Genomic DNA, 26,867 nt, shown 5'->3' on the forward strand with positions numbered 1-26,867 from the left:
AGGGCAACTACAATGATCAGGGGTTGGGAACAGGTCCCAGATGAAGAGAGGCTACAGAGACTGGGACTGTTCAGCTTAGAAAAGAGGAGACGGAGCGGGGACAGGATAGAGGTCTCTAAAAGCAGGGGTTGGGTGGAGAGGGTGCATTCAGAAAAGTCCTTCATGAGTTCCCATAAAGAAGGACTAGAGGACACCAAAGGAAAGGAAAGGGTAGCAGGCTTCAAACTAGTAAGAGAAAGTTGTTCTTGACAAAGCAAATAGTTAACCTGCGGAACTCCTTGCTGCAGGAGGCGGTGAAGGCTACAACTAGAACAGAGTTTAAAGGGAAGTGAGATCAAGTCATGGAGGTTGGGTCCATGGAGTAGTCTTAGCCAGGGGGTAGGAGTGGTGTCCCTGCCCAAAGTCTGTGGAAGGCTGAAGAGGGATGGCACGAGACAAATGGCTTGGTCACTGTCTTCAGTCCATTCCCTCCAGGGTCCCTAGGGTTGGCCGCTGTCGGCAGACAGGCTACTGGGCTAGATGGACCTTTGGTCTGACCCAATACGGCCATTGCAAGCTCAGGGCTCAGGGTCGGGGGTCTCAGTGGACCCCCTTGATTTTCATGCACACCTGCTCCTGGGTGGCCAGGCTGGCAGCTCTCCTGCCCTAGACGGCCACTTTCCTGTGCCTAGTGCGGAGATCGTGGACGAGGTCCACGATGTCTGCACTAGCCCACGAAGGTGCCCACCTCTTGTGGTCCTGGGCAAGCTCCCGGGAGCCGCCAGCCTGGTCTCGGGAAGAGGGGGTGGGCTGGGGGACAATGGGTGGGTGGCTCTGTGCCGTGCCAGGTGCAGAGTCTGCTGGCTGGGTGCTGGCAGGCTTGCACCTGGCACGGGCACCGTAGCCAGCCCGTGCCCCTTTAAGGGGTCCAGGGCCGGGAGGGGGGCAATAGAGTTTCCCTGGTGTTGGCCAAAGTGGCCACCAGGGAAACCTGGGGAGGGTTAGCCTCCCACTAGTTCGAATTAAGGGGCTACACACCCCTTAATTCGAACTAGTAAGTTCGAACTAGGCTTAATCCTCGTAAAATGAGGTTTTCCTAGTTCGAACTAAGCGCTCCGCTAGTTCGATTTAAATTTGAACTAGCGGAGCACTAGTGTAGCGCCTATGAATGTTAGTTCGAACTAACGTTCGTGAGTTCGAACTAACATTGTAGTGTAGACATACCCTAAGGTGCTGCGAGACTGTTCATTGTTTTTTAAATTTTTTGAGGAGAAAGATGTTCCCCATATTCTGCTCACACACCAGAGCCTTGAGGGGGAAAGGCAGGCTAGTATATTTTGTGTGCTCCAACCCTGCAGCGGGATGACAGGCAGGATAGAGCAGCATTGCATGTTTCCCAATGCTAGGGGGAGCTCAGAGTCTCGGAGGCTGGATCCAGGCAAGCGAGAGAGCCTTAGATTTCCCACCTCCGAGCTAAACAAACAATATAATGTCAATATCTAAATTCAATCTACAAATTATGGCCATACTTGTGCAGATGCATTAAAGGGGCACACACATCCACACAGAGCTAGCACTTGAAGGAAGCTGGCCTGTGACTACCAGTGCCTACTTCTTCGGAGGGGTAGCCAAGTTAGTCTGTAAATGGAAAAAATTAAAAAACAACAAATAGTCTTGCAGCACCTTAGAGACTAACAAAATATGTAGATGGTATCATGAACTTTCATGGGCACAACCCAGTTCTTCAAATGAATGGAGTTATTAAAGGTCCAGTTTCTAAGGGTATGTCTAAACTATGGATTTTTTTCAAAAGAGGATATACAAATTCTGTGGGAATTTGCATATCTTTTTCTGATCACTTTTTCAAAAGTGGGTCTTTCGAAAGTGAAAGGCATCTCAACACGTTTTTTTCATAAAAAAAAAAACAGAAAAAATCACTCTTCCCCCAAAGAAAAGGAGGTTTACGCAGGGAAAGCTCACTCCACAGGGAAACCTTAGACCTTAACTTCATTTACAAGTTTGATTCCTATAACAGAGGTGTATGTATAAAGTCATTGGCTGGATGGCCAAAGCTACAGTATACTGTGAAACTTACAGTTGGGGATGGGAGGGAAGCCTTTTCTACATCTTACAAAAGATTTTGTAAAACCTTCAGAAATCTGTGCTCCCCTTTTTCCCACCTTGTCTCTGTTGTGCAAGGGCCAGTCACATTCAGTTTTTGGGCTCCCCAGAGAACAAGGCTGATACAGAACTGGCAGTCATAGAGACAGGTGGTCACAAACGAATGGAGCCACCAGTCATGGAGAAGACCACATGTTAAGGTGCCCATCAGCAAAAAATCCTAATTTTCTACTATTGTTCAATAATCTTTGTCATGCCCCCTGTGACAGGGCGCCTGCCCTGCACTGGCCCTTTAAGACCAGGACTCAGGCCCTGAGCCGGGGCTGGAAACAGTGGCCAGCTGAAGCTGTTTGGGCTAGGGAGAACCCAGCTGGCAACTATCTAGGGCAGCACAAATGGCCTGTAAAAGCCAGCTGAAACCATTAGGGTGAGTGAGAGCCCAGCTGGCAGGTATATAGAGAAGCACAGTTTGCTTAGAGAAGGAAGCCAGTGAAGAGCTGACTGCGGAGGAAGCAGGAGCTCCTAGGAGGGAAACAAGCTGGGGAGAGCCAGCAAGGGCTGGGAGAGGGCCAGCCAAGACTCCCCTTGGCTAGGGGCTGGAGACAAATCCCTGGTTTGGATGTGGATCACAGCACGGCTTAGGTAAGCAGGGCTGTGGATATAATCCCAATGCCAATGATGAGCAACCCATACAGACTGTAACTTGCCCTGAGAGGGGCTATATGAGGACAGTCAGGGGGCACTGAGGCACAGTGGGGGACGTGCACCCTGACAGATGGTGGAGAATGCGGGCACAGTAACCCCACCCAGAGGCAAAAAGGGGCTAGTGTGAGCCAACGGTGGTCAGTAGGCCACGGGACAAGAGTGGGGAATTGGGGGAGGGGGGGGAATGAATAAGTATTGGAGGGCCTGGGAGGCCCTACATGCTAGGCCATGGAAAAGGTGGAGCCGGCCACTACAAAGGTGCGACCCTGGACTCCATGATAAACCAGGCTCCAAGAGTTGGGGGCAAGGGCCGAGACTGAAAACTTGTTTTGCCTGTGGGCACAGGGGACACCTGAGGAGGGAGTGCCCCTACGGGGTGGGAGCCAGGAGGCCCCACACAGCTAATAGAGACAAAGGAAGAGCATCCCCTGTGAAGGCAAAAGGGGAGGCATGGACATGTTGGGCCTGTGGGGAGCCTGGCCACATACGGAGGGTGTGCCCTAGGAGGACCGGGGGAGCCCTGGCTAGCACGGGGGGAAGGTTGAGGCGACAAAGTGCCTGGAAGAAGACTCGGGACCACCGGCCCTGGATGGTAAGGGAAACCAGAGGGCGAACCGAAGGTGGTTTGGACGCGGTCGAAACCAATGAGCCAGAGAGCTCAGGCTGGAGTCCCTCCCCAAGGCCTTATGTGCCGGAACAAGTAGGACGCCGGCAAGCAGGCAACATCCATACAGAGGGTGCCTATGGTCAGGTGATGGCTGCTGACCTACGGGCGAAGCCACAGGATAGGACAAAGATTACCCTGCAGGTAAGGCTAGAGGGAAAGCCAGTGACTGCTCTGGTAGATTCTGGGTGCAGCCAGACAATGGTACGAATGGAGCTGGTCCCAGAGTGGGAGGCGGCAGGGGGAACCATCTCAATGCAATGCATACATGGAGATGTCAGAGCCTACCCCACCGGGTGGGTTCGTCTGTCAGATGGGGTAGACGAGGTGATCTGCAGGGTAGCGTTAGCCCCGAAACTAGTATACTTGGTACGACTGGGCCGTGACTGGTCGGGTTTCAGACGCATCCTGTGTAACTGGGAGGAGCAGGGGCAACTGCCGCCAGCAGGGATGGAGGACTTGAAAAGGGGAACATCCCGAGACCCAGAGGAGGAGCCCAACCCAGAGAAAACCTTCGCGTCAGAAGAAGTAGGAGGGGATGAGGACTTCCAAAGAGACCAACGAGAAGACCCCTCCTTAACCCATGCCTGGGAACAGACGGCAGGCGAGACCAGGAACCCCGACGCGGGAGCAGCTGCCCGACCAACCCCGCGATTCGAGGTAAGAGCCGACTGATTATATCGGATCGCGCAGTCAGCCGATGGGCAGACAGAGGTTAGCCAATTGTTGGTCCCCGCAAGGTACCAGAGGCCTTGCACATGCTAATCCCTGGGCAGGACATTTGGGGCGGGAGAAGACCCTGCAGCGCATAACGCAAAGATTCTTTTGGCCAGGGATTTATAAGGAGGTCAGAGACTTCTGTGAATCCTGCCCTGAGTGCCAGAGGACGGGTCAGGGAGGGGTGCCAAAAGCCCCCTTAGTCCCTCTCCCCGTGGTAGAGGTGCCCTTCGACCGGGTGGTTTTAGATTTAGTGGGACCCTTGGAGAGGTCCCGAAGAGGACACCAGTACATACTGGTTATAATTGACTATGCCACCCGATACCCTGAGGCCATCCCACTCAAGAATATGACGGCATCAACGCTGGCACATGAGTTGGTGCAAGTATTCTCCCGGGTGGGAATCCCGAGGGAGATGCTAACTGACCAAGGGACCAATGTGACTTCCAAACTGATGGCAGAACTTTGCCGCCTCTTAAACATTAAGACATTGCGTACCTCAGTTTACCACCCGCAAAAAGATGGACTTGTTGAATGCTTCAATAAGACATTAAAGGGGATGTTGCGGAGGTTTGTCGAGCTAGACCCAAGGGACTGGGACCGATTACTACCGGCACTGTTATTTGCGGTGCGAAAGGTGCCCCAGGCACCCCCCTTTATGAAAATTGACTTATGAATATAATACATAATTCAAAGACACTTTAGGCAAAATGCATTATGTGACATAACATTTTTAAACTTACAATCTGCTGAATGTGGATATTCTATTTCTGTGCATGTATCATTCTTAAATATGAAGTTAGCAATATGAAGTATGAATCTGTTTATAATTCTAAATGTGCTAATGAAAACCATTAGTGAGACTCCAGTAACATAATGGCTCAGTCTATGAATAGCTTTAGTTTTTCCTGTAAACTGTGGTTTGTCCTACAAAGACATGTGACCATGTCACCTGGTGCTGTAATCCATGTTGAATCTGGTATTTTTCCATGTGGCTGAGGAGATTTTCAAAAAATATTCCTGCCCTGGGCAAATGATATTTATGGGATGGGTGAGCCTTGGAAACTGCCTTTCTACCCAAAGAAGATACAAAAGTGGATGTTAGACCTAAGGTAGAGAAAGAGAAACTCTGTCTTGTGAAGGATTAAGAACCTAAGAACGGTCATACTGGGTCAGACCAAAGATCCATCTAGCCCAGTATCTTATCTTCCAACAGTGGCCAACCCCAGAAGGAGTGAACAGAAATGGTAATCATCAAGTGATCCCTTTCCTGTTATCCATTTTCAGCCTCTGATAAACAGAGGGTAGGAACACCATTCCTACCCATTTTGGCTAATAGCCATTGATGGACCTAACTTCCATGAATTCATCTAGTTCTTTTTTTAAACCCTGTTAAAATCCTGGTCTTCTCAACATCCTCTGATAAGGAGTTCCACAGGTTGCCTGTGTGCTGCATGAAGAAGAGCTTCCTTTTGTTTGTTTTAAACCTGCTACCTATTAATTTAGTTTGGTAACCCCTAGTTCTTATTGTTGTGTATTGGATTGTAGCTATAGATCTTGTTGTTATAGCAACTGGGTTAGGTTAATAGGGGTGAGCCCAGCCAGTTTGGTCTGGTTCTAGTTAGTTCTGTGTTATGAAAAAAAATGGACACTTGCAACTGCAATTTCATTTGCCATTTTGTTGCCCAGTCACTTAGGGTATGTCTACACTACCCTCCTAGTTCGAACTAGGAGGGTAATGTAGGCATACCGCACTTGCAAATGAAGCCCGGGATTTGAATTTCCCGGGCTTCATTTGCATAAGCGGGGAGCCGCCATTTTTAAATCCCCGCTGCTTCGAACCCCGTGCAGCGCGGCTACACGGGGCTCGAACTAGGTAGTTCGGACTAGGTTCCTACTCCGAACTACTGTTACTCCTCGTGAAATGAGGTGTACCGGTAGTTCGGAATAGGCACCCTAGTCCGAACTACCTAGTTCGAGCCCCGTGTAGCCGCGCTGCACGGGGTTCGAAGCAGCGGGGATTTAAAAATGGCGGCTCCCCGCTTATGCAAATGAAGCCCGGGAAATTCAAATCCCGGGCTTCATTTGCAAGTGCGGTATGCCTACATTACCCTCCTAGTTCGAACTAGCGGGGTAGTGTAGACATACCCCCTGTTTGGTGAGATCTTTTTGAAGCTCTTCACAGTCTGCTTTGGTCTTAACTATTTGAGCAGTTTAGCATCATCTGCAAATTTTGCCACCTCACGGTTTGCCACTTTCTCCAGATAATTTATAAATAAGTTGAATAGGACTGGTTCCAGTATAGACCCTTGGGGAACTCCACTAGTTACCTCTCTCCATTCGGAAAACTTACCATTTATTCCTATCCTTTGCTCTTTGTCTTTTAACCAGTTCTCAATCCACAAAAGGACCTTCCCTCTTATCCCATGACAACTTACTTTACTTAAGAGCATTTGGTGAGGGACCTGGTCAAAGGCTTTCTGGAAATCTAAGTACAGGCAGTCCCCGACTTACGCGGATCCGACTTACGTCGGATCCGCACTTACGAACGGGGCTTTCTTGCCCCGGAAGTCGGGGCGAGAAAGCCCCGTTGGTAAGCTGCTCCGGTGCCCCTGGTCTGCTGGAGACCGTCTCCAGCAGACCAGGGGCACCGGGCGGGTTCCCGCGCTTCTGAGGCTTTGCCAGAACAAAGCCTCAGAAGCGTGGGGAACCGCCGCTGCTGCCGCTTCAATCTGGGTGCCTGTGGTCTGCTGGGGACCATCTGGGTCCCCAATCTGGGTGCCTGTGGTCTGCTGGGGACCGTCCCCAGCAGACCACAGGCTCCCGGACTGAAGCCGCAGCCGCGGCGGGGTCCCTCACCTCTGAGGCTTTGCCAGAGCAAAGCCTCAGAGGCTCTGCTCCCCGTGTCCCTGGTCTGCTGGGGAGGGGGGGGCAGCTAGTGTGCTCCCCCCCCCACCAGCAGACCAGGCTTTTGTTTTGGACTCTGGGGCAGAGCAGCTGGGGCGCTGCCGATTGGTCCTGCAGCGCCCGCTCTGGGCACTACTGGACCAACCCGGCAGCACCCCAGCTGCTCTGCCCCAGGCGTCCCCAAGTCAGCTTCTGCTGAAACTGACCAGCGCTGACTACAGGAAGCCCCAGGCAGAGTTGCTCTGCCCCAGGCTTCCTGGAATCAGCTGCTGATCAGTTTCAGCAGCAGCTGACTTGGGGAGCCTGGGGTTCTTAAGTTGATTCTGTATGTAAGTCAGAACTGGCGGTCAGTTTCAGCAGTGTCTGAATCTGGACGCCAGTTCCGACTTACATACAGATTCAACTTAAGAACAAACCTACAGTCCCTATCTTGTACGTAACCCGGGGACTGCCTGTATAATATATACAATGGATCGCCCTTGCCCTCATGTTTGTTGACCCCCTCAAAGAACTCTAGTAGATTAGTAAGGCATGATTTCCCTTTACAGAAACCATGTTGACTTTTCTCCAACAAATTATGTTTTTATGGATCTGAAAATTTTATTCTTTTCTATAGTTTCAACTAATTTGGCCAATACTGATGCTAGACTTATCGGTCTGTAATTGCCAGGATCATTTCTAGAGCCCTTTTTAAATATTGGTGCCACATTAGCTATCTTCTAGTCATTAGGTACAAAAGGTGATTTAAAGGATAGGTTACAAACCACAGTTAATATTTCTGCAATTTCACATGTGAGTTCCTTCAGAACTCTTGGGTGAATGCCATCTGTTCCCAGTGACTTGCTACTGTTAAGTTTATCAACTTGTTCCAAAATCTTTAATTGCATGTTAATCTGGGACAATTCCTCAGATTTGACATCTAAAAAGAATGGCTCAGGTTTGGGAATTTTCCTAACATCCTCAGCCATGAAGAGTGAAGCAAAGAATTCATTTAGTTTCTCCACAATGACTTTATCATATCTGAGAGCATCTCGATCATCCAGTAGCCTCGCTGGATGTTTAGCAGGCTTCCTGCTTCTGATGCATCTGAAATAAGGACTGGGATGATAATTATGATTTGTAATGATCTCTCTTAGGGTACGTCTATACTGCATGCTTATTTTCAAATAAGCTATTCCGGAATAATTATTCCAAAATAGCTTATTTCAAAATAGCACGTCTTCACTGCAGTGAAGTTTCAAAATTAGTCAGAGGAAGACTTCCCTAATGTAGATGTGCTATCTTGATTTAGAGCCCCAGGAGGCACTGGGGAGGAATAATGTACAATGGCCCTGCTGAGGGGCTATTTTGAAATAGCAGCAGTGGAGCCTTATTTCAAAATAGCTATTTCAGAGAAGGTGTTATTCCTCATAGAATGAGATTTACAGATTTCGGAATAAGCTGTTTATCAAAATAATGGTGCAGTGTAGATGCCCCCTTAGTGTATTAGGATTAGCTGACATAATTTGTTTGTTTTGTCTTAGTAATTTACTTTGATCTGTGTGTTTTCTCTTTCTGTCACTTAAATCCTACTTTTTTATCTTTTGTTTATTATCAAGCTCAGTGTAAATAATTGCTACCCAGGGGAAGAGAGAAGCCACAGCTGTGCATCTCTCTCTTTTATTGATAAAGAAAGCTAACCTTATGAGCTTTCTAATTCTAAAGTTTTTATACAGATTAAGATGGATTTATTTGGGGGTTTAATCACTCTTGAGTGTTGTGTTCCTGGATACTGTCAAGGACCTGTATCTGAGCTCTGGTTCAGCATCTGTGTTGCTTTGCTAAGGAGCGGGAGCGTTACCCCAAATCTGTGCCTTTGGTGTGGGAGACCAGAGCATCTGGCCCAGCAGGACAAGGTGGTGGGGAGTCCCAAAGGGCAGGTAGATGGGCTCAGTGGCATGACCAGCACACTGGGTGACATCTCCAAGGGGATCTTTGTGACCAAATCTTTCATAATCTTCCCTATGGTTCTTTAAAAAGACATCCTATGGTATAATAAGTAACAGTTGCTCTGAATGTCAACCTTTTGCATGTACTTGTATTTATATAAAAAGCATACTGAGACTTCTAAAAATCCTTTAAAATAAAAAAGGATGTCAAAACATAATTTCTCCTTTCTTCTAACCTCTTACAGCATTGTGAGGAAGTTTCTGAACACCCACTTCCACTACATGCTGTGTGGGCACTCCTGGTGTGACAAGAATCACATGGAATTCAGTGACTCATTTGCAAGATTGCTGGAGAGAAAGGAGTCACAAAGGTTTCAAAGCCAAGGACAAAGGTTTGTCACCATATATTTATCAAAAACAATAGAAGAAGGGAGAAACATTCCTTAGATGGGAAGTTATTAAATTTTGAGTCAGGGACAATTTGCTCAAAAGAGGAGTCAGTCTCTCCTGACTTCTGCTCTCTTCTGTAAATACATCAGTGAGGGAGTGGACAGTAACACCCCATGTGCCTGGGTGGGATCACTTAATTGCAGTGACAATATTGACAGAGGAGCTTGACTTTTCATTTGTGACTAGAGAAAACAAGAAATATGTATTGATTAATCAGCCAAAAATTCAGATAATCAAGGGATTTATGTGCATCTTTATATCCAGCTCCTTAAAAATATATTACCATAGAGCATCTCTGTAACAGGTCTTTACAACTACTGGAGTTTTTCTTTAGCTGTTATGCAGAGTTCATTTGAACTGAGTTTCAAGATTGTTTGGTTCCTCCCCTGCCTAGAATCTAATCTTGCTGAGGATTTGAATTTACTAAAGAAAACCACTAAGAACTCATGGGTTATTGTATGAAAAGCATTAGGAAATCCTAGTAATGCTACCAATGGATGAAAGAAAAAAAATATTTACTTCAACCTGATTAGGATTGTTGCCCTCATAACTCATGGTTACTTTTTAAAAATGCTAATTCTTTTAAATCTGTAAAGCCTGAGAACATTTCAGGACATGGGAAGAAATGTGTGTATCTAAAAACATCTTGAAACAATCCACTTCTTTGACACCATAATACAATTCAATGATGGCAACATTACTACTACCCTATACAGGAAACCTGCTGACCATTATTCTAACCCACATGCCTCTAGCTTCCATCCAGGACACGTAATACAATCCATTTGCTCCAATCGCACAGACAGAGACAAACACATACAGGATCTTTATTCTCAGACACTTCACCAAAGGATCAATGCCCACAAAACAGATATTAGACAGGATCACAAAGAAAAAATAGTTTCTTGCCATTTCAGCCAGAAAGGACACTGTCTCAATGACTTAATTACCTGCATCCTGCAAGCCTTTTAAATCTGCACTTGAAAGGGAATCCTCTGAACTGTCATTCATGCTAAAATTCGACACTACGCGTCGGTCTCAACAAAGACGCTAACTATCTTACCCATTACAAAGATAGCTTCCCCAATTATCACGTCTAATACCATTAGCTCACAGACATTTACCATCCCCACCCCAGCATCCCCTTTCTGTTCTGTAATGTGATTTGTCCTTTTCATGTGTGTTCATTTTTTTTAAATTGTATCCTTTGGTATATATGATTGTGACTATTTTCTTCCACTATTTGATCTGAGGAAGTAGGTCTGGCCCATGAAAGCTCATCATCTAATAAACCATCTTGTTAGTCTTTAAAGTGCTACATAGTCCTGTATTTTGTTTCAGAATCTTTATTAGGCATTCTTAAAACTTAACACCCTCTCTTCCCCCTGGGAAGTGAAGAAACAGATTGACAGAGACAGAGAAGTACCAGGAATCTGCTTCTTCAAGACAGGCCCAACAAGGAAAATAACAGTACACTAGTCATCACATTAGTCATCACTTAGACCCCAGCTCATACTTCTGCAGCGCATCATTGATAATCTACAACCTATCCTGGAAAATGATCCCTCACTCTCACAGGCCTTGGAAGACAGGACAATCCTGGCCTACAGACAACCCCCTAACCTGGAGCAAAATTTTTCCAGCAGCCACACATCACTCCCCCAACACACTCATCCAGGAACCTATTCATGCAATAAACAGTGTTGCCAACTCTGTCTACACAGCTATACTAGCAACACCATCACAGGCCCTAACCACATAAGCCACCACATCAGAAGCTCATACAACTGCACATCCTCTAATGTGATATATGCCAGTAGTTCCAACTGCTGGTTCATAGACATGTGCTGGGCTGTGAACCACTGGCTGCTGGGCCACTGCCAGAGCTGATATGGTTCTTTTGGGGAAAAACCCCACCCTTTTTTGAAAGAACCCATACTCCTCATTTTTTCAGAAAGAACCACATCTAGACTGTGGTTTCACTTTAGAAAAACCCTTAAATCCGCGCTTCATTTGCACTTTCGATTTGCCTAGTGTACATTCCACTTTCAAAAGAGGAATGTAGTTTAGACGTGCCCAAAGAGTGAGAGTCACTGAGGAACAAGGGGCTGGGTTATTGCTAGGAATTAAGGAGGAAGATCTGGGGCTGAGGGAGGGCAGGGGATAGAGGGCAGTGGGCAAGAGGGGGTAGGTTGCAGTGGGTCAGTGGTTATGGAGCCTTGTTTGGCACAGCTAGTGCTTCTGTCTCAGGGGACAGCAGATCTCAGGGTATGTGAGCAGGTTTGGGGGGTCATTGAGGGAAGATCACAGTTTGGCACAACAGGCACTTATGGAGTTTCTGGAGCAAAGGGCACCAGGGGTAGTGCAGCAGGATCAGGGAGCACTAGAAGTGGTGGGGCAGGATCTGGAGAAATGGGAGGCTGTCAATTTAAATCAGGGGTTGCTGGGGCACAGAGTGCCAAGGTTGGTAGTGACAGCAAATGGAGGACAGGCTCCAGGCAAGATAGAGGTGGTTGGCAAAAGGAAGTTGGCAAGCAGTAGAGGGTGTTGGGAAGTGGGAGACGGTAGGTACTGGGTGAAAGGCTTGGCAAGACAGACTTATGGGCTGTGTCTACATTGGCACCCTTTTCCGTAAAAGGGATGCTAATGAGACCAGTCAGAATTGCAAATGCCCCGGGGATTTAAATATCCCCCGCGGCATTTGCATGAACATGGCTGCCGCTTTTTTCTGGCTCGGGGTTTTGCCGGAGAAAAGCGCCATTCTAGACAGGATCTTGCGGAAAATAAACCCTTTTCTGGAAGATCCCTTATTCCTCCTTGAAAGTAGGAATAAGGGATCTTCCAGAAAAGGGTTTATTTTCCGCAAGATCCCGTCTAGACTGGTGCTTTTCTCTGGCAAAACCCCGAGCCGGAAAAAAGCGGCAGCCATGTTCATGCAAATGCCGTGGGGGATATTTAAATCCCCTGCAGCATTTGCAATTCCTAAGTGTCTCATTAGCATCCCTTTTACGGAAAAGGGTGCCAATGTAGACACAGCCATGAAGTAATGGGGTTCGTGGGATACAGGAGTTACAGAGCCACAGAGTACCAGGGTTGCCTGGATGGGATCAAAGGGTTCTGGGGCTGGAGTTAGAAGGATGTGCAATGACAAGACAGGGTCAGCAGGTAAGTGGATCAGCAGGTGAATGGGTTGGTAACATTTCATTTGCATTTTACATATTTGCATATTCATTATATCCAGATATAATGAATATGCAAATAATCTGTTACTGGTTGGCCAGTTTGTGAATGGGTTTGCCGGTCCACAGTATAAAAACGGTTGGGAACTACTGATAGATGCCATCCAGTGCCAGCAATGCCCTTCTCCCATGTATATTGACCAAACTGGACAGCCTCTACAACACAACAGATATTAGAAATGGTAACACAGAGAAACTTGTAAGAGAACATTTTAACCTGCCTGGGCACCCATTAATGGATTCAAAAGTAGCCATTCTTCTACAAAGCAATTTCTCAAGCCAACAACAGAGAGAGAGTGAGGAATTGACCTTCTTGGGCCTAAACAAACACTTGAACTGGTTAACATATTATAACACCAGCTTTCCTTACATTGAACACCCTATTAACATAAAAAGCTAAGTATAGGTGTGACGGGGTGAACAGGCCCTGCACTGAAGGTCTGGGAGTAGCCCAGGCCCAGCTGGCTGAAAGAGCCCCGCCCCTCCAGCCCTGCTGGGCACACTCCCAGCATATAAAGGCAGAGGGAGCCCAACAGAAGAGGAGGCAACTGGAGGGGAGAAGGGCCCAGGCCGCAACCCTGGTGTTCCCGCAGCAGCTGTGGCCAGAGCGAGGGCCAGCATCGGACTCCGGGAGTGAAGCCGGCAGTCTACCCCGCCTGAGGGACTGGACCACCTACACCACCAGCCCCGGCCCTGGTAAGGACCACTGCCGAGGCGGACAGACCATAGGGGTGCCAGGGTGGTAGGAAGCAGCCCAGAGCAAGGGATTGCTATCACAGCTTGGTGTGTATCCGCTGGAGTCTCCACCGAGCAGGCAGGAGCAAGAGTTCCTGCCTACAGGGCCCTGGACTGGGACCCGGTGGAGAGGAAGGGCTCGGGTTCCTCTACCACCCCTTTCCGCACCCTGGACAATCACCCCAGCAAGGAGAGGTTTTTCCAGGAGCTAGGCCTCAACTACCATATATGCCCTGATAGAGGGGCCTGGACTTTGTAGTGGGATGGTTAGTACCATATATGCCCTGTTAGAGGGGCCAGGACCAGAACACGGGACCTTAGAGGGGGGGACGCACCCCATGTCAGGGGCGTGCCTCCCCGCCCGACAATGGGACATTTCTAGCCTAGATGTGGGGTTTGAGATGGAAGCTGAAGTCACATTATTGGATTTTAAAGTGAGCAGACAGATCACTGTTGCACCCATGGGTGGTGTTTGCCCAAAATTCTGTACAGAGTGGGTCATGTGAGGGCCATGAAAGCTTATGCTCTGCTGATTCTATGTATACTACTCATATACTTGTATAATGTTTGTATGTGGAGTTATGAATATGGGCCTGTCTGGGAGGGAGCAATGAGCCTAGACTAGCTATTGTGAGGAATGATAGTTCAGTGAATGGCTGTGCTAACTAGCACTGCTTCATGAACAATGGCTCTCAGAGTGGCCAATACACATCTGAGGAATGTGTCTGGAAGCCTGCAGACTAGCCAGTGCCTCATGACTGCTTGCATGTGAGAAACAAATAGGTCACTTGATCATGTGACCAGCTCCAATTTGGGAGACACCAGGAATATAAAAATCCTATGGGGGCATCTCCATCTTGTCTTCAATCTTGCTCCTGATTCCAGATGCATCCTTGCTAGGGACAGAAAGCCAAGACAGATTGCAGACCCATCCTAATACAGGATGTACATTAGAGACTTTTAAGCTAGCAGTTTGTAACATCTCTGCTAAGAGCCAGTGTCAAGAATTTGGTGATTGATGTATATAATGCATTCTCCTTAACAATCATACTCTCTATTTTTTCTTTTATTAATAAAGCTTTAGATTGTAGATTCTAAACGATTGATGCTCTTGTTGGTAAGATCTAAAGTGTAAATTGACCTGGGACTGTGGCTGGTTCTTTGAGACTGGGAGGATCTGTTCGGAGTTGGTGAGATCGGATTTTATAACCTCACCTGTGTGTAAGGGCCGGGGCTAAATGTGGCACAGGGAAAGCTGGGGTGTCTGAGGGGTTTTGCTCATGAGGCTTCTTGCTGGCCAGATTGGCAGCTGAAAGGCCACAAGCCAGTCACACAGAGCACATTTGGGAAAGGTCTCTAGTCAAGGACCATAAGCAGCCCTGGTTTTGAGCAATTCACCCTGAGCTGACACCCTCAGCAGTGCCCAGATCCGACCCAGTCTGTCACAGATGGGTGCATATGGGAGCTCGGGTGCATATGGGAGTTCAGGTTATTGGACTGGGGTGCAGGCAAAGGTGTTGTATTTGAGAGGGAATGTGGGTGAAAGAAGGGGTTGTGACCTGGAGCAGGGACTTTGGGTACAAGGTCTGGGAGGGGGGTATGCGTGCGGGAAAGGATTGTGATGTAGGGGAGAGGTGTAAGAGGGAGAGCAGAGTCTGGAAAGGAGTTAGTCAACCTAGACCTCCCCTATTGCAACTTCAGACCACTGATCCTGGTTCTGTCATCTTACTTCTGAGAACAGCCTCTCTCCTCTTTAGAACCCCCACCTTCAGGTATCTGAAGGCTGCTATCAAATTCTCCCTCACTCTTTTCTTCTGTAGATTAAATAAGCCCAAATCCCTCAGCCTCTCCTCATAAATCATGTGCTCCAGCCCCCTAATCATTCTTGTTGACCTCTGCAGGACCCTTTCCAATCCTTAATGAAATGATGGGCGCAGTACTCCAGATGTGATTCATACTCTAGTCTGGTCCTAATGCTGGACTATGAGTCATCATTTTGTGGCTGGAATCCCTGTCATTCTGCCCATTTTGTAGGGTAGCTGCCACCGCTGGAGTTCAGTGGAGGGGATAAGATGTCCCCATTGAACCGCAGGGATAGCAACCATATTGCACCAAAGATTAGGAGTTCACCCCCTGCCTATATGGAGTTCACCCCCTGCCTCAACCCCTAGACAACTTTAGCAATCACCTCCTGCCTGAGCCCCTAGGCAGCTACAGCTCTGCCTTGAATAAAGGCCACAACCCTATTTGTGATTCTGCCCGCTGAGAGAGAGCCAGTGCCTATCTACAGGCTATTTGTCACTGTCTGCTCCAATAATAGGAAAAACTGTGTAGTGGCTGCAGACTAAAGACTGTGGCTCTGCTCCACGCAGATAGCTAGAGCTTCCTGACAGCCTACTAATCACAGCTGTTAATTATTGTTTGCTCCAACCAGGTTGGCTAAAACCTGTTGTGTTTCACTCCAACCAGGGGGCTGGAACTCTGCCCTATGACTGTTACTTGAAGTCTGCTTATAATGAGGCAGTGTGGCCTCCCTCTCTTGTGAGTGAGGGACCTCTACAGTCTCACAATGAGACACAAGCACCTCACATGGTGATCACTGTGGGGATGTCCCCCCCCCCCACACACAACAGACAGCTCTTGAACCCTGTTAATAGTATCACACATGGCAAACTATTGTACTTAAACTCAACCTATGTAACTTATCTACAGAGAACCCCCCACAGAAATCAGAAACCAAAAGTGTGAGGTGAAAACCAGCTCCAATTCTAGCCATAGGCAGAAAGAAGGAAGTAAAGGGGGTTGAGGTGTTAATGCCCTAGGCTTATAGGGTGTGTCTAGACTACAGGGTTTTGTCAACAAAAGTGGCCTTTTGTCAACAAAATTATACCTGCGTCTACACTACTGCCGAGTTCTATCGACATGATGTTGACAGAACTTGGCAGTTTTGTCGACGGCGGTAAACCTCATTCTATGAGGAATAATGCCTTTTGTCGACAGAGTTCTGTCGACAGAAGGCATTATTGCATCTACACTGTCCTTTGTGTCGACATGAGCATGTCGACAAAGTGGCTTGCTTTGTTGACAGAACTGGATGTAGTCTAGATGCTCTTTGTCGACAGTATCTGTCGAAAAAGCCTTTGTCGACAAAAGCTTGTAGTCTAGAAGTACCCATAGAGTTGAGAGTGGAAACTAGCAGTCTAGGGCAGTGTTTCTCAACCAGTGGTACGAGTACCCTCAGGGCTACTGAAAATTTGGAAAAAACTGAATTTGTTAAGTTTTACAGCACTTTATTATTTTTTGTACTTTTAACACCCGAAAATTTCACAGCCCACCCGGCTATGATTAAATTATTTAAACAAATGTGGTGCAGTGGTAGAAAAAAAATTGTGTCTGAATACTGTAGGTACTGGGGTTACTTAATTTTTTTTAAAGGGGTACTTTATAAAAAAAGGCTGAGAAACACTGGTCTAGGGTATGAGTGCACTTTTACAAGTGCTGCTGGGCAAAATTCTCTGGCTTCAGTGAGCTGGGAATATGCATACTCATGGAATAATACACAACTACTTCTACGCAAAGAATGTAAGTTTGAATCATACAACTTAGTTTTAGATTACTTCATTGAATTGTATATTTTTTCCTTCAAAAAAAGAATATGAAGCTTCTATAAAAATAGTTTAATATGTTTTTATTATTTGAGCCTGGATTTTTAAATAAAGAAATAAGTTTAATATGAAACCACATAGCTTCACTGAAAGCAGCGACTGCAAGTCCTTGATAGGGACTTTTAGCATCTAGCATATCTTTGATTAATTGAATACAATAAATGGGAAGCTGGAGATTGTTTCTTTTTTCAGAGCTTGGACACATACCTTTTTATCACTAAGCCCAGTCACTTGATCAACAAATTCCTCTTGAATCATAAATGCAGCCAGGTTGGCAGTGTAGCTAGCCAGGAAAATGACAGCAAAGAAGGCCCAAACAGACACCATGATTTTGCTGGTTGTCCCTTTTGGATTTTGCACAGGCACAGAATTGTTAAACACCAGGCCCCAGAGCAACCACACTGCTTTTCCAATGGTGAAGGATGGCCCATGGGGAGCTATAATTGCAAACAGCACAGTAATTTTAGTTTTACTTGACTGCAGTTCAATTGGGTTAAATACAATACATATTAACAAAATATTCTCAAATAGGTGATTTAAATTCTTTCATAATGAACCCATCATAATCCTGATTTAATTCTTTAACCACTGTATTGAACACTGTAATTGTAGTTTTCATATTCGTTAACACATTATTTCAACATTTTTCAAGGTAGAGTTTACCAAAAATCAGTTTGAAAATGGAAACTGAAAGCATGCACTGTTAAGTTTAGATTTGGATGGCATACAAGTGAAGGGGATCACTCTAAAATACAAATTTATGCCACTGCATTTACCATACTATTAGTCTTATATGGCACTTAAAATTTAAAATGCAATACATTGGGGTGAGTGTTTTATAAGTAATTGCAAATATTTCTATTATTCAAGTCTTTGTCCTCTCTGCTCTATTTTAATCGTGCTTCTTGACATTATAAACTCTACTGATTAGTTTTAATGCAAAGCCTTTTCCCACTTAATTATTTACCTTCATAAGATAAAATTCTGACCTGAATAGTTCAGTCACATTTAAGGAAATTTCCATTCTGAATTCTAAGGGCCTATATTCAGCAAGGTTTTTAAGCACATACTTAACTTTAAACATGAGTAGTCCCATTGGCTATAAAGGAAATACTCGCATGCTTAAAGTTAGATATTGCCAAGTACCTTATTGAATCAGAGCTAACAGGTACATTTTCTTCTCAAAATGTAGAGTTAGTTCCCACTATCTTTGATTAAAGATGTATTGGAGGAAGAATCTGACAACGAATCATAGGTTTGATTGGATTTGAATTCACACTTCACAAGAAAGATGAAGAAAAAATAGCCACCCCTATACTCAAACAAAGAGGAATGATTCAGCAAGGATATTATCTATTTAAAAGTCATTTTATTTATATAACCTTGTATCAATAAGATACTAGAAAATTAAATTTAACTAGAACTCAGTAGGAAACTGTTTTCTGTCCTGCAAGAAGTTTTGAAATTTAGAAAAATTTCCCCCCAGAAGTCAATCTTAACTTTTGCAAACCAAAATTGAAAAGAAAAAAAAATCAGGACAAAATGTCAATCAACATGTTTAATTTATAACGTAAAATTGAAATAAAAATGAACTTAAATTTATCAAAAAATGTTTTCACCTCTGCCAAAAAATCAAACATTGTTTCAAAAATGGCAACCTGGACATCACTATTTCAAAACTGTTTTTTCTATTTTTTAAACTGAAAATTAGCTAAAACTGATCTTTCAAACAGTTTCAGTTTTCGAGACTCTGGGGTTCCTAATGCAAAACCATTAAATCAAAATTCCCAATCAACACTAGAATTAATAGCAATTGATTGACTTGTTTTTAGCTTGATTTACAAGAATTAATTTCTTCATAATTCAAGATTCACTATTAACCATTTGAAATACATAAACAATAGACAAATATTGAAAGGAATGAAAAAAACATTCTAAAGCGATAAACTACTACTCACACCAAGGGTATGCACTTTATAATTTATACTTTCAGCAGAACTCTTCCTTTACTACAACATTAATTTTTGATGTTACATTCAAACAGAACAACTTTGGAAAAGATTTTCTGCTTCCCTGACTGTGGTGGCACTATGAGAATACTGTGCAATAAATATTTGTAATGGAACTGACTTCTGGTTTATGAAAGCACCTTCCAATGCCATTAAAGGCTGAGCTCATAGTGTGGATAAAATGTACTTTATGTGTGGAGATAAGAAAATCATAAGCCATTAAAGAAAAGCCAAGCTGGATATAAAATCTTCAGTTTAGATTTTTTTTATTGCCATTCTTTTTGTTAATGGAATCTGAAATACTATTGGCTCTGATCCTTTGCTCCTATGAGTAGCACTATCCAACATGAACAAAGGTGATGCGTGGGAGGGCTAAGAAGGATGACATGCCCTTCCCCAGATGCCAGCAGGGACACATTCAGGCTATGGCTACACTGCTGGTTTTTTTCTGAAGAAGATATACAAATCGCACTCACATTTGCATATCTTCTTCTGATTCTTGGTTTTGCCATTGTTTGGCCCCGTATACACGGGGCCAAATGTTGGGGGGGGGGGACTTTCATGAGACCCCTTATTCCTCATAAATTGAGGTTTAAAAGGTTTCATGAAAGAAGGGCTTGTTCCAACATTTGGCCCCATCTACACGGGGCCAAATAGTGGCAAAACCTCTTCTGCAAAAAGAATCAGAAGATATGCAAATGTGAGTGCAATTTGCATATCATCTTCCAGAAAAAAACAGCAGTATAGCCGTAGCCTAAGAGAAACACAGCAGCTAAAGGAGCAGACCTTTGGGGTTGCCCAGAGGACCCTATGCCAGCAGCTCCTCCAGCAAAGCTGAATTGCACCCATCCTCACCCTCAGCCCTTCCACACAGCTGTGTCTCCTATTTGGGGTCTGTATGGGACAGAGCTGGAAGCAGGGCTGGGGATCGTTATGACTGTTACCTCCATGGTTTAAGAAATCTGGCTTATGAATATAAATATGCCTAATCAATTTTAATGTCAGTCTGCTGGATCTGAATATCATATTCTGGTGCATGTATCATCCTTGTATATAGGAAATTGTTTATCGTTTTAAATGTGATAATGAGAGCCATCAATGGTGCTCAGGAAGCCTCAACAACTGGGTAATCAACATAATGACTTGTAAACAGCCTTGATTGTCCTGAAGTTCAAAGGTGATTGAACTAATAAGACACCTGATAGTGGAATTCCGTTTTGACCAGGTAGTTTTCCATGGAAGGGGAAATGTAGAACAAAAGCTTCCCACTCTGCGGGAAAAGATTATTTAAGCAAGGGAAAGTTATTAGGTTTTTGTCTTTGGCTTACCAGGGAAATACTCCAGCATGCTTGGATACACAGGCTACGTCTAGACTAGCAAGTTTTAGCGCAAATACTTTTACTGCAAGAGTTTTTGCATTGAAGTATTTGTGCAAGAGTGTCTATACTGGCATGTGCCTTTGCACAAAAGATTTGCTTTTGCGCAAAAGCATGCATGCCACTGTACACGCTCTCTTGTGCAAGAAAGCTCCGATGGCCATTTTAGCCATCGGGCTTTCTTGCGCAAGAAATTGATGTTACCTGTCTACACTGGCCTCTGGCGCAAGAACACTTGTGCAAGAGGACTTATCCCTGAGCGGGCGCGTCAGAGTATTTGCAGAAGAAGCATTGATTTCATACAGTAGAACATCAGTGTCCTTGCGCAAATACTCGCGGCCACTGTAGACACAGCCATAGAACTCTAAAGAAGGCTCAAGACACAAGTGAGAATAAATAAGAGTTTGTCTCTGACTTAAGACTTCAAACAAAAACAGCTCTTTAGGGTAAGTATTTGCTTGCAATCAGTTTTTTAGTGAATTAGAACTAGCTGGGCATTCTTTCCTTTTTTAAGCAAAATGCAGGACAATGTAGCACTTTAAAGACTAACAAGATGGTTTATTAGATGATGAGCTTTCATGGGCCAGACCCACTTCCTCAGATCAAATAGTGGAAGAAAATAGTCACAACCATATACAGGCAGTCCCCGACTTACGCGGATCCGACTTACGTCGGATCCGCAGTTGCGAACGGGGCTGCCCCAGAGTACACGGACTGCGGGACCTCGCGGTCCTGCCGCCCGTGTACTCTGGGGCTTTGCTCTGCATCTCCCTGGTCTGCAGACCAGGAAGACGCAGAGCAAAGCCGCGGAGGGGCTCGGGCAGCGGGGCAGCCCCGCTGCCCGAGCCCCCCCCCCCACCCGCGCGGCTTTGCAAAGCGCGGGGAAGCCGGCGGCGGGGCAGTCCAGGCGCGCCTGGGGTGCCTCGCTGCCCGAGCCCCCCCCGCGGCTTTGCAAAGCCGCGGGGGGGGCTCGGGCAGCGAGGCACCCCAGGCACGCCTGGACTGCCCCGCCGCCGGCTTTCCCGTGCTTTGCAAAGCCGCGGGGGGGGGGGGCTCGGGCAGCGAGGCACCCCAGGCGCGCCTGGACTGCCCCGCTGCCGGCTTCCCCGCGCTTTGCAAAGCCGCGGGGGGGCTCGGGCAGCGGGGCACCCCAGGCGCGCCTGGGCTGCTCCGCTGCCGGCGTCCTCAGAGGCGCTCCCCGTCTCCCTGGTCTGCTGGTCTCCAGCAGACCAGGGAGACGGGGAGCAAAGCCGCGGAGGACCCAGGCGGCGGGACGCGCAGCATCTCGGTCCGCCGCCCGAGTCTTCCTGGTCTGCTGGGGTGGGGGGGGCGCAGCTAGTACGCCCGCCCTCCCCCCCCAGCAGACTAGGCTTTTCTCCGGACGCCTGTGGCAGAGCAGCTGGGGTGCTGCCGGTTGGTCCCGCAGCGCCGCTCTGGGTGCTACTGGTGCAACCCAGCAGCACCCCAGCTGCTCTGGTCCTGATTCAGCCGCTGCTGGTCAGTTTCAGCAGCGGCTGAATCAGGACACCTGGGGCAGAGCAGATGGGGTGCTGCTGCGTTGCTCCAGTAGTGCCGAGGAGCGGCGCTACTGGAGCAACCCAACAGCACCCCAGCTGCTCTGCCCCAGGCGTCCCCAAGTCAGCTTCTGCTGAAACTGACCAGCGCTAACTACAGGAAGCCTGAGGCAGAGTTGCTCTGCCCCAGGCTTCCTGGAATCAGCTGCTGATCAGTTTCAGCAGCAGCTGACTTGGGGACGCTTGGGGTTCGTAAATTGATTCTGTATGTAAATCAGAACTGGCGGTCAGTTTCAGCAGCGGCTGAATCTGGACGCCAGTTCCGACTTACATACAGATTCAACTTAAGAACAAACCTACAGTCCCTATCTTGTACGTAACCCGGGGACTGCCTGTATACCAAAGGATACAATTAAAAAAATGAACACATATGAAAAGGACAAATCACATTTCAGAACAGAAGAGGGATGCGGGGGGGGGGGGGGGGGGAGAAAGGAAGGAAGGTAAGTGTCTGTGAATTGATGATATTAGAGGTGGGGAGAGTGGGATGTTTGTGAGCTAATGGTATTAGAGGTGATAATTGGGGAAGCTATCTTGGTAATGGGTAAGATAGTTTGAGTGTTTGTTCATTCCTTCTCGGAGAGTGTCGAATTTTAACATGAATGACAGTTCAGAGGATTCCCTTTCAAGTGCAGATGTAAAAGGTCTTTGTAGCAGAATGCAGGTGGTTAAGTCATTGAGAGAGTGTCCTTTCTGGTTAAAATGGCAAGAAACTGTTTTTTCTTTGTGATCTTGTCTGATATCAGTTTTGTGGGCATTAATCCTTTGGCGAAGTGTCTGAGATGTTTGTCCAATGTACATAGCAGACGGACACTTTCGGCACATGATAGCATAAATTATATTTCTGGATGCGCAGGAATATGTGTTCTTGATCTTATAACTCACTTGGTTAGGTCCAGTAATGGTATCAGCAGAATGAATATGTGGACAAAGCTGGCAACGGGATTTGTTGCAAGGGAAGGTACCAGGGTTGGTATTCATGTTAAAATTCGACACTCTCCAAGAAGGAATGAACAAACACTCAAACTATCTTACCCATTACCAAGATAGCTTCCCCAATTATCACCTCTAATACCATTAGCTCACAAACATCCCACTCTCCCCACCTCTAATATCATCAATTCACAGACACTTACCTTCCTTCCTTTCTCTCCCCCCCCCCCCCCGCATCCCCCTTCTGTTCTGAAATGTGATTTGTCCTTTTCATATGTGTTCATTTTTTTAATTGTATTCTTTGGTATATATGGTTGTGACTATTTTCTTCCACTATTTGATCTGAGGAAGTGGGTCTGGCCCATGAAAGCTCATCATCTGATAAACCATCTTGTTAGTCTTTAAAGTGCTACATTGTCCTGCATTTTGCTTCAGCTACCCCAGACTAACACGGCTACATTTCTATCACTTTCCTTTTTTAAGTAACTTACTTTGATCTGTTTGTTTTCACTTGCAATCACTTAAATCCTACTGTACTAAAAACAGTTGCATTTACTACTATTTACACAGGCTTAGTGTAAAAAATTGTTACGTGTGGGGAATATCAAATGTGCCCTAGAAATGCTAGAATTGCATTTTCCTAGAGTTGAACTGATTCAGTGTCTGCATTAGTCTTAAAGGGGGCGGTAAACCCAACTCTGTTCCTTGTCTGGGGGAGACCAGAGAATCTGAGCTAGCAGAACAGTGTGTTGGGGAGCCCCAGAGAACAAAAAGGCAGGTGTCAGTAGCATGATAAGCACTTTGGGGAAAAATCCGAAGGGGTTTTCTGTGACTGCATGCCATCACAGTGGCACAGCAAGAAGGGTAATGTGCACAGCTGGTTGCTCTGGTTGATAGTAGCGATTTTAAGTGTGTTCTAAGTGTAGTGTTTAGTGAACCAAGTAGTTGCTGGTTTGTTGTTTTCTGTTTGCTTACTTTGGGTAAGGAAAATAGAGGCAGGAAAATCAGCAAAAAGAATGAGAAAAAAACTGGAACGTCAAAGAGCCTAAGCAGCAGAGAAGAAGGCAGAATATAAAAGACAAATGGAAAGAAAAAAGCGTGAGGTAGAAGCCATGCTGCCAGGAAAAAGGCTGCCCATGAGAAAGCCCTGGAACTCTTGAAAAAGCTTAAACAAAAGGCTGCTCATGAGCTAACTCTAGAAATCCAGAGGGAAGCCTAAAAGCTGCGTGAGGAGAGGGAGAGACTGAATGAACTGGTTGTATTTGACTAAGAGTTAGCATCCCAATGCTGTAAGACCCTCCTCTCCAAAAATCCAAGAGTAGGATGAACTGTGCCAGCTTATAATGAGTCTAGAGATATTGCTGAATATTTCATCACCTTTGAAAGTGTGCACTTGGTCAAAATGGAATTCCAATAGTAGGTGGTATGGTCACATGTCTTACTAGTCCAGTCACCTTTGGATTTACAAACTAAACAAGGCTGTTTACAAGTTATTCAACTGATCACCCAATGGTTCATGCTTCTGAAGCACAAGTGATGGCTCTCAATAGAACTTTTTATAATATAAACAGTCTCATACGCCTATTTCTAACTTTCCATACAAGAATGATACATGCACCAAAATAGGATATACAGATCCAGCAGACTCTGTAACATTCAGATTGATAAATTACATAAGGTACATCTTTGAGCTATGCATGTTTATATTCTTAAGCCCAATTTCATAAAGCATGGGTGGGGGAATGTCACAGTTCTACAGCCATGCTTGTGGAGTTGCCCAGTGAACTGAACCACAGGGCTCTCCTGAGAATCAGTGGCAAAAGAAGCAGTACTCCCAGTGTTGGCAGCTCCTTCAGTAAGGCTGTAATGATACCACCCCTAACCATGCCCTTTTGAGGCCTTAACAGCTCCACTGACAGGAGATGCAATTGCATAGAAGGGCTGGTGCAGAGCTGGAGTCCTTATAGACACGCTGGAGGCATGCTCAGCATGGGGCCATCCAGCAGCACCATGTTCTGCTCCTTTCGCCACTGTTGTTCCTGGGAAAGCCTTGCAATTCAGAAATCAGTATCTGGCCCAGCAGGAGGACAGCCCACTCTCTGCCCCTCCCCCAAGTAATGTTGGATAAAACGGGACAAGGAGAGCATGAGGACTATGGGCTGAGGTCAGGAAGAAGTTACCTAGAGGCTTCACATAGAGGCGTCACATGCCCTGCCTTTATCTGGTGCTCCCATTGTGTCTCTGCCATGATTTACCGACACAAGTATCCTGATGATTCCAAGACACATGTGGTTGGAATTAAAGGGGGGTATTGACATATATTTAGTGAAGATGGAAGGCCTGATGCCTAGGGACAACAATTAAGACTTTGGTAATATAAAGCAAAGTTAAGCTGTGAGGAAAAAGGAGGCTTTTCTAATAGAATTCCTACTTCAAAGTAGGAATAAGAGATCCTCCGGAAAAGGGCTTTATTCCGGAGGATCGCGCCAGTCTAGACACTTTTTTCCGGCTTTTCCCCAAGCCGGAAAAAAAGCGGCGGCCATGTTTATTTAAATCCCGCGGGGGATATTTAAATCCCCCGCGGATTTCCCTATTCCCAAATTCAAAATTAGCATGCCCCTTCCGAAGAAGGGGCCAGTGTAGACGTAGCCACCGAGTTCATGGTTTAAAACATGTTTCTCCAAGTGTTCCATGGGCCTGCTTTGAGAAACCAGCTAGCAGGCCCACGCCGCTTTGTTTATCTAAAGGGTCTATAGCCACGGAGCCTTGCAGCTCCCAGTGGCTCTGGTTCACCATTTCCCCTGGCTCCCCTTGGCTGGAAACACTGAATGGGAGCCACAAGGCTCTGTGGCTATGGACCTTTTAGGTAAACACAGTGGCAGAGGCCCACTAGCAGCTTTCCCAAAGCAGGCCCGACAATCACTTTGAGACACACTGGTGTAAAACACTAAATGGTGCCATGCACAGGCTATCAACACATTGCAGGAGGAGTAATGGTAGTTGGAATTAGGGGCTTTAGTTCGAGCTACCTAGACCTTGCCGAGTGTAGCCGCGGGCAGGGAGTCCGAACTACCAGGCATTTAAAAATGGTGGTGCCCGGGAACATGCAAATAAAGCCCGGGATATTTTAATCCCGGGCTTCATTTGCAAGTTCAAATGACTACATTAACCACCCTAGTTCGAACTAGGGAGGCTAGTGTAGACATACCCTTGGTGTGTTGGCTATTTGTGCAAGCCAACATGATACACAGAGGGGCCAAACATTCAGCCAAATATTTATCCTGATTGATGGAGTAGGAGACCTGGTGGGACATTTCACTGGTGAATCCTGGCTCCTATAGTGGCATCTGTTTAATTTTTCATGGCCTGATTTTCAAAGGCATTGAGTCAGATTCAAGTAGCCAGGACCTCAGGAAGTCAGATAAGCTCTATTTTAAAATTATGTCAAGAGTAAATATCTTTGCTCATCAGCAGATGTACAACAGTTATACAATATGATTTTCCTCTGAAAATAACAGATCTTCGTAACACTTAATGCATTAAGATAGATCAGACTATTAAAACCATTAGGGTTTGTTAATATTTTATAAAGATTAAACTATGAAGGCTGCTGGATATCTAAGAATTAGAGGAAAATGGCTAGATAGAAAAAGTAGAAATATTGCTCCTAAACTGCTTCTTTTACTGGTTGTTTTCATAAGGAATCTCTTCAGAAAATATTCCTAAATTCTTTTGAGAGAAATCCTGAGGAAAAATATAGTATGTCAAAAGTTTATTAACAATTGATATTTATAATCTGCCAAAGGTGGGTCTTCTACCTATTTCCTTAATTTATTATATGAGTACCTTTCTTCATAGTATCTGA

At 45.9% G+C, this 26,867-nt stretch overlaps 1 protein-coding gene across 1 annotated transcript in view; it reads right to left on the bottom strand.

Moving 5' to 3' along the window:
- GRIN2A (glutamate ionotropic receptor NMDA type subunit 2A) overlaps window positions 1–26,867 on the bottom strand; it is a 511,029-nt gene that overhangs the window by 111,667 nt on the left and 372,495 nt on the right. The window contains exon 8 of the mRNA XM_075899286.2: window positions 17,318–17,547. Within this exon, the coding sequence (XP_075755401.2) occupies window positions 17,318–17,547 (230 nt within the window). The remainder of the gene's footprint in view (window positions 1–17,317; window positions 17,548–26,867) is intronic.

Source organism: Pelodiscus sinensis, chromosome 15, assembly GCF_052426305.1.
Source record: "Pelodiscus sinensis isolate ZL-2025 chromosome 15, ASM5242630v1, whole genome shotgun sequence".
In the NCBI taxonomy this organism is placed as follows: Eukaryota; Metazoa; Chordata; order Testudines; family Trionychidae; genus Pelodiscus; species Pelodiscus sinensis.